Source organism: Balaenoptera musculus, chromosome 2 (assembly GCF_009873245.2).
Source record: "Balaenoptera musculus isolate JJ_BM4_2016_0621 chromosome 2, mBalMus1.pri.v3, whole genome shotgun sequence".
NCBI lineage: Eukaryota > Metazoa > Chordata > Mammalia > Artiodactyla > Balaenopteridae > Balaenoptera > Balaenoptera musculus.
The window spans coordinates 58094205-58102373 of NC_045786.1; the positions used below are offsets into that span (position 1 = coordinate 58094205).

The following is an 8169-nucleotide window of genomic DNA, read 5'->3' on the forward strand; positions in this document are numbered from 1 at the left end:
TTCCTCCCAGCCAATCCTCCGTCACCCCCGCCTTCCACCCAACCTACCCCGCCCATCAGCCCCCAGGTCCCCAACACCTCCCCTGCATCCCCAGCGGTTCTGGGGAAGCTTCGTGACGCCACAGGTCCCGCCCCCAGCTCCGGCCACCGGCGAATGCGTGCTGACGTCATGCTGCGTGAGGGCCGGTGCGGAATCGCTCCTTCAACTCCGCGGGGCAGGAGGAGTTAGTTAGCAAAAGAGCCGAGGCTGGGCGCGCGACCTTCGTCCTTCTGCCCCTGGCCGCACGCTTTGCGCACATCTTTTTTCTGCATGGTGGATATTATTTTTCATTATCCTTTTCTGGGTACTATGGGGGATCATTCCAAGAGTAAGTCTTCCAGTGTGTGTGTGCGTTGTATGTGTGTATGCTTAATATGCAATATTTCTAATGCAGAAGAATGTTTAGTGGATTCTACAAGTGGCTTATATTTGACAGGACACTGGGAGAGAAAAAAAAGAAAACGAATGCATTTTCCTGCAGGACCGCTTATCCGTTGGAATCCTGTTGTTTTAGTTTATAATTAAACACTCTTTCTCAAGCCTGCTAGGCTGACCTCAGGCTGTGAAATCTGCTTCTGTTTTGCGCTAAGGCAATAGGTTTGATTTAGGGATGTGGGGTTTTTTTGTTTGTTTGCTTGCTTGCTTGTCTTTCGGCCTTTCAAATAAGGAAGATTTCTCTAGCTTGATCTGGGATATTTAAACTAAGAAATGTCAAAGAGGATGAACGGAGACTCCGCCGAAAGCTTAAGTGTCTGTGTTGGATAGGAGGGAGTCGCTGTGAGAGGGGAGTGTGGCGGACGGCAATGCCGGAACATCACCGTCCAGTATTGATAGTGTGGCGTCCGCAGGGTTTAAATGTCTATTGACTCTTTCTTCTCACTGACTTGTTAGATTTTAGTTACAAGATATATCGATAAAACGCCTGTGTCCAAGTGAATGTAATAGAGAAAAAAATCGGGGAGGGGGGTGGGGGGAGACAGAAAGCCTTCGCAAATTCAGAAGATTTTGTTTTTTCGTTTCCAATTGTCTGGACCTTTGGAAAGCCCATTTCCTTTTTCTTGCGGTCGCAATTCTTGAAAGAGAGCGAGAGCGCCAGCGGTTGGGTGGGGCTGGAGCGGCCTCGGCGGGGTCCGGGCAGCCAGGCCTGACGCGGGCCCCGCGCCCTTCCCCGGCAGAGAAGCCCGGGACGGCCATGTGCGTGGGCTGCGGGAGTCAAATCCACGACCAGTTTATCCTGCGGGTGTCGCCCGACCTCGAGTGGCACGCCGCCTGCCTCAAGTGCGCCGAGTGCAGCCAGTACCTGGACGAGACGTGCACGTGCTTCGTGAGAGACGGGAAGACCTACTGCAAGCGGGACTACGTCAGGTGAGGCCCGCGAGAGCCCGGGCTGCGCCACCGCCCGCTGGGGCCGGGGCTCGAGGATGGCGGGCCGCCCGCGCGCCCCGGCGCGGGGAGAACGCGGCCCCCACCCCGAACGCGTGCCGCCGCGCACCTCCTGGCCTGGGAACCACCCGAGGGCTGGTCTCCGCAGCCTCCCTCTGGGCCACAAAGCGTCCTGGGCGCGCGTGCCCGGGGTGAGTAGCAGCCCGGCCGGCGAGGCCGGCCGCAGGCCCCGTGCTGACACCGCCCGTGCCTTGGGCCCGCAGGCTCTTCGGCATCAAGTGCGCCAAGTGCCAGGTGGGCTTCAGCAGCAGCGATCTGGTGATGCGGGCGCGGGACAGCGTGTACCACATCGAGTGTTTCCGCTGTTCCGTGTGCAGCCGCCAGCTGCTGCCCGGCGACGAGTTCTCGCTGCGGGAGCACGAGCTGCTCTGCCGCGCCGACCACGGCCTCCTGCTCGAGCGCGCCGCGGCCGGCAGCCCGCGCAGCCCCGGCCCGCTCCCCGGCGCCCGCGGCCTGCATCTGCCAGGTAAGCCGCTTGCGCCCGGTACTGTGCCGCCGGCTCGGGAGTGAGTTCATGTGTGTGTGTTCGTAGCGGGGGTGGTTGTGATCGGACGAAAAGTTGTCACTTGGGTGTATTTCCGTTTGCCTGCAGTGTGGGGTTTTCTGGGTGAGTGCAGAACCCTGTGTTAGGAACGCGGCTGAGTGTGTGTTCGTGTGACGGGGAAAAATTGCGTGTGGGTAAACTGAGCCGGGATTGTGTGTATGAGTGTGCAGAATAGTGGGGAATTGTGTTCTCCGTGATCAGGAATATGTGGAACACAGTAGTAGGAGCAGGAAGGTGAATGACCAGGGGGAATCTGAAGTGGTGACTTTGTCTATGGAACTTGTACTCGGAATTTCAAGCAGTATGTGTGTTGTCAGAGAGAAAAGATAGGTTTGCCTGGGGGTATGTGTGTAAGGAATACAGTTCCCAGCCTAGAGGTGGGTTCAGCCAGCCAGAAGCCCACCCGTAAAGACAGCTTTGAAGGCTAACCACTCAACAAAGAGCTAGTGTCTGCATTTGTCTTTTGAGGCCCAGTTTGATGAACAACTTAGCCGAACGTTTCTCAGTGGGGAAGGAGTGGACGTACAGTGGACTCAGGGATCATACACCTCAGGGAATGCTCTGGGTCCTAATCAGGAGATGCCCAGAGTTGGGTTCTAAGTGTGTGGTTACCGGGTAGGAACAGTGACTCTGGCTGAGCAGTTACCAGCAAGTAGCCACGGACCTGAAGCACCAATCTCTAGATCAGGCTGAGCCTCTGGGTGCTGTGTGCTTGACGTGCTCCCACTTCCTCTGGTCCTCCCTTTATTCCCGTATAGAATGAGAAAATTGGGCTAGATGGGCTATTTGTAAATATTTATCCAGATCTAGATATGCCCGGAAGGGGATATAAGTTGAAACAGTGAGACTTGTATCCAAACCTGGTTCAGATGGGAGTGCGAAACAGGATGAAGCCAGTGTTGAGTGCACCCTGGTCTCGGGTGTCGGAGGGGCTCCCTTTTGTTTGCTGTGGGTTGCGGGCCGCGGGAATCCGGCCCTAAATACCCGATTCTACTTAACCAGGGGTTGAGAGAACCCAAGGCCGAGAGAGGAAAGTGCTAGCGGCTGCGCGCGGGCCGGGAGGGCGGCCGCTGGGCCAGGGAACCTGGAGCCTTGAGGGAGGAGACCCGGCGGGCCGAGGCCCGAGGGCTGGCAGAAAGGAACTGTTCCAGGCCCTGGAGGCCCACTCGCGCCCTAGGGCAGGTCTTCGCGACACACGGCCAGGCCCTGTCCGAGAGGCCTCTGAATCAGGGAGAAGGGCTCTTGGGGGCCACCCGGGAGCGGGAGACAAGCCCCCCAATTCCGAGGCAGCGCGGCGCTTGGGGTCCGCGTGGGTCCCCTTCCCCCTTCCCCCTCCAGAGTCCCGGGCGCGCCTCCTTCCTCTTCCTCTGAAACTCCGACTTCTTCCGGAGGGCTTCCCTCGTCCCGCGGAACCCACGCGGGCATTCCTAGGGTCTGGTAAGTGGAGGAAGCACAGCGGGGGTCGGCCACTCCCGTCCCGCACAGGCCTAGCTCGGAACTCCCACGCCCCGCTTGCGCGCTGGCGAGATCGCTGCGGGGAGCCCTGTGGAGGAACTAGGGAACGGACGAAAATGCACACCTTTTTCCGGGTAGGGCGAACAGACGGAAAGGGAGACAAGACGAACAATAAAACGAAATAAACGGAATAAAAGAGAAACGAAATCGGGCCCCGGAGGACTCGGCCGCCGCGGGGCGGGGCGCAGGGAGAGTGAGTGGCGGCCGTTCTCTCATCTCTTGCTCCCTTGCAGACCCGGGATCGGGCCGGCAGCCCTCGCTGCGCCCGCACGTGCACAAACAGACCGAGAAGACAACCCGCGTGCGGACCGTGCTCAACGAGAAGCAGCTGCACACTCTGCGGACGTGCTACGCCGCCAACCCGCGGCCCGACGCGCTCATGAAGGAGCAGCTGGTGGAGATGACCGGCCTGAGCCCGCGGGTCATCCGCGTCTGGTTCCAGAACAAGCGGTGCAAGGACAAGAAGAAATCCATCCTCATGAAGCAGCTGCAGCAGCAGCAGCACAATGACAAGACGGTGAGAGACTGGGAGCTGGAGGATCGGATCGGGTGGAGCCTCGGGTTCGCGCTGCGGCATCTGCGTGCCCATTTCTGGGCCGGCTCTCGGGAGATCCAGGGGGAGCTGGACTCTCCAACAGCGTGTGTTGGTGCTTTCAGAGCGAGACTTACCTTGGGGTTGAAGGCTTCTTAATTATTGTATTCGAGGTCAGGTCTTCCTCAGTTCCAGCGGCACACCAGAATTGGGGTCTGGGGCGTAGTTCGGAGTTCAAGGTGGCATGTTTGCCAGAGCCAGCAAGTCAGGGCGGGTTGTGTCCTTCTCTCAGCATGACTCGGTTTGAACACTTTTCCTCTGCAAACCTGGAGAGGGATGGGAACGCAGGCCTCGCGTTCGTTCCCTTGCCATGTTGGCTTCCAGCACTGAGGCTGGCCTATGGTGGCTGTTTTTGGGCCCCAGGAATTTGCACTGGAGAAGGCGGGCTCACTCGGCTGCGGACAAGTGTATGCCTCCCCTAAACCGTTTCAGGCTCCAAATCACGTGCCAGTGCCTGGGGCCCCAGTCTCAAAGATGGCGGGAAACACAAGCCCTAATTCGAGCGTTTTCCACTCTCTCTTCTGCTTGTCCCGCAGAGCCTGCAGGGACTGACCGGGACGCCCCTGGTGGCGGGCAGCCCCATCCGCCACGAGAGCGCCGTGCAGGGCAGTGCAGTCGAGGTGCAGACGTACCAGCCGCCATGGAAAGCGCTCAGCGAGTTCGCCCTCCAGAGTGACCTGGACCAACCCGCCTTCCAGCAGCTGGTGAGGCCCTGCTCTACCCGCCCGAACTCAGGACTCCGGGGGAGGTGGGGTGGATTTAGCCACTTAGCCAAGGTGGGAAGGGGTGGGGGGTTCTCAGGGGATGAGGGGCTGGGGGGGTGGTTGGGGGGAGGTGGGTAGCTGCAACCGCACCGGCTCATTAATTCGCTCTAAACCAGCGCTCGCAGGGGAGGTCGAGGGATTACCCAACCCGCAGCCCCGCCCTAATACCCCTGCGTGCGCTTGGGGACCTGGCCGACTTATCCAAGGGCCTGCTCCCAGCCGGTGGCTTGTCCCCAAGGGACACCTTTAGGAGTAGGTGGCCCGGGAAAACCAGCTCGGGCGCTTCTTCACCCGCTCCTTCCCGGTGTTTCCGCTGCCCCAGGTCTCCTTCTCTGAGTCTGGTTCCCTAGGCAACTCCTCCGGCAGCGACGTGACCTCCCTGTCCTCGCAGCTCCCGGACACCCCCAACAGCATGGTGCCGAGTCCCGTGGAAACGTGAGGGGGACCCTTCCCCGCCAGCCCGCGGACCTCGCATGCTCCCTGCATGAGACTTACCCATGCTCAGGCCATTCCAGCTCCGAAAACTCTCTCGCCTTTGTAATTATTATTATTGCTATTTAAAGAGAGAGGACTGAGAGAAGCGGTCGGGATAGCCAAAAGCGCCGGGACGCAACCTGCTTTCACCAGACTGGAAAGCCCTGCTCCGAGGACTTTTCTTTTTACAAAACCAGAATTTGGGTTTACTAACCTTAGCTCTGCCATCTCTTCTCCCTCGCTCGGCGTGGCCGCCGCCGCTCTATTTCCGCGCCCCCCGGCCCACGTACCCACTTGTGCGTGGAGAACGCGCAGGTCAGGTCCCGCGCCGGCCCAGCGCTGAGCTCGCCCACGCGGATGCGGGCACCTGCCGCCACCCGGCCCCGCGCTCCCAGGTGGCCTTGCCCCGCCTCTAGCGGGGAAGAGGACGGGGCAATCCAAAGGAACAGGCACTCAATCCCCCAAAGCGCATGATTGCCGGAAAAAAGTAGAAACGAGACTTTCCTTGAAAATGTTTTAAATTATCGGTCGACGGAGGACAGAGTGTGTGAGCCTTTGCCGAACAAAACGTAAGTTATTGTTATTTATTGTGAGGACAGCCAGTTCATAGTGGGACGAATATTTTGATCTTAATAAAAAAAGATAATAACCCGATCGATGCTGCTCCTGTGTGCTGTTGGTGCAGCGGGAGGGCTGGACGAAGGCAGGTTGGAGTTGGGGCTTGTTGCAACGAAAATGAGGCTCAGCGCAGGGCCCACCGCTGGTGCCCGCGCCTCTCGCGCCACTGGCCCGCGTGCTCCCGCGCCAACAGGGGCGGGCCCGGCGGGGATTGGGCGCCGCGCGGGGGGCGGGGCTGGGTCCCTGTGCTCCGTGCGCCCCGTGCGGCCCAGCGAGGCCCAGCGAAGAGTTTGAGCGCCCAGGACCTGCCGGAAGCCTGCGCGCTCCCTGTTGGCTTCCCACTCTCGGCGTTTCGCGGCAGAAGCCCGCGGGGCGGTGGGGTGACCCCATTTGGGCGGGGAAACCTGCGATGTTCCGATGGCGGCCGTTTGGCTGGCTAGGGCCAGCGTTTCCGTCTCAACCTGGCCTCAGCTCCTGCAGTCGGACCCAGCCTGGCGTCCCTCAAGGCCCCCTCGACCCTCGCTCCATTTTCGGCCGGGGGCACTCGGGCCCCCCCTGCGTTTCTTTTCCCGCCGGTCTGGAAGCCCGAACCCCCACCCCCGGGCGCCTCGCCCGCCTGCCACCCGGGCCCTGCCGCCGAGCAGCGAGGCCAGCCCGCGCGCCCCGGGGCGAACAGGGGGGCCTTGACGGCTCGTCCTCGGCGCTGTCCCCAGAGTGGATGCGCGACGTGATCAATCCCGCTGCATTTATTAATTCCCCCGTCTAGACAGAGGAGAAGGCCGCGCGGCGGCTCCTTATCTGCATTTGGCATCACCTGCAAGCGATACACTGAAGGAGCCACAACAAGCCCCCGCTAGGATCGAGGCTGCCAGGGAAAATAAGTCCACCCAGAACCAGTCTGGCGTGTCCTTGGTTTATTTTCTTTCCAGACCCGAAATGCAGGGGGCGGGGGATGGCCCGGGTGGGAGGGAGCTGGGAATGGCCCCTGGATATGCCGTGCCCAGGTCACTTGGTGTGACATTTCAAACCCCTGTGACTTGTTTTCTTGAAAACTGGCTTTAGTGATCGCAGGAAATAACCAAGAGATACTGAATCTCCAGCAGGCCCCCGGGCAAGGACAAAAAACCGGGAGGCTCAGGTTTTACCCTTCACAAATATTTAACCCTTTGGCAGCCTGGGGTAATTCTTTTCCCAGACCAGTTCTCTTTTGGTGGACTCAGAAAGCTGCCAGCCTGCCAGTGATTCCACTACTCTTGCACAATCTCTGGCATTGGGTTTCCTTGTCCCTCCAAGTTAAAAGACCCTCAAGTAGCTCCTTCTTTGTCCAGGAATTGTTTTGAAAGAGGGCATTGCCCTTACTGAGTAGGGGATAGTTGCAATCTTAGCTCAGGTAGCTCCTGGTAAGGAAAAATGTGTCTGAGGTGGCATCTGTGGTCGCTGGATAGAGGAATCGATGCTTTCTGTTGAAAAGCCATGGGCTGATTGGATGGCCAGAGGCTGCTGTAGGTGTTTCAGCTGAACTGATGGCAGAATTCCATCAGCGGGTTTCTCCCTTTCCCCCCCATTAGAGATGGGAGGCTGGAAGACTGGCTGGCAATTGAGGAGGTGGGAAGATCGGGCCACATTTATATTTTACTTCCTGAAAGTCAAGGTGATGCTAGCACAAAAATTAAAGAGAATCTTCCCCTTCTTCAGAATTTAGGAAATGGTGCTGCAGACTTAGAGATAAGGGAAGAGATATGTAGGGTTAATGAGGACCAGCTTTACTCTCAAATGCCCAGAAAGTGTTTTAATAATCAGGGTTAGATTCTTTGAGGGTTCATTCCCTTAATTTAGATCATTCCCTCCCAAACAGAACTATAGATATTTCCCTTTACCTTCTGGCTGGCCATTGGATTAGGGGGCTAAACTTCCAAAAAATCTTACTTTTGAAAACTTTTGATTTATCCAGAATATTGGGTTTTGTCATTTTTCAAAAGGAGATAACAGGTTCTTGAATTTTAAAATGTCATTAAGGGTGTTGTTAATTAGCTCTGAATTTTTGCTTTTGAACACACTGCAGTATTTTAATGCTACAAATGGAAACATCTGCCTATCTAATTACAGTCATCTCTTCCCTTGCCATCCATAGATCAAAAATCTAATTCCTCTTTTTGATATTTATATGAGTGTGTCTGTTT

At 57.7% G+C, this 8169-nt stretch overlaps 1 protein-coding gene across 1 annotated transcript; it reads left to right on the forward strand.

Moving 5' to 3' along the window:
• Nucleotides 1–233: 233 nt before the first annotated feature.
• On the forward strand, nucleotides 234–6026 carry ISL2 (ISL LIM homeobox 2). Its single transcript, XM_036844625.1, has 6 exons — nucleotides 234–367; nucleotides 1215–1404; nucleotides 1686–1948; nucleotides 3775–4058; nucleotides 4670–4837; nucleotides 5220–6026. Exons 1-6 carry the CDS (start codon nucleotides 310–312, stop codon nucleotides 5334–5336), a joined length of 1080 nt encoding a protein of 359 aa, XP_036700520.1. The 5' UTR covers nucleotides 234–309; the 3' UTR covers nucleotides 5337–6026.
• The last annotated feature ends 2143 nt before the right edge of the window (nucleotides 6027–8169 follow it).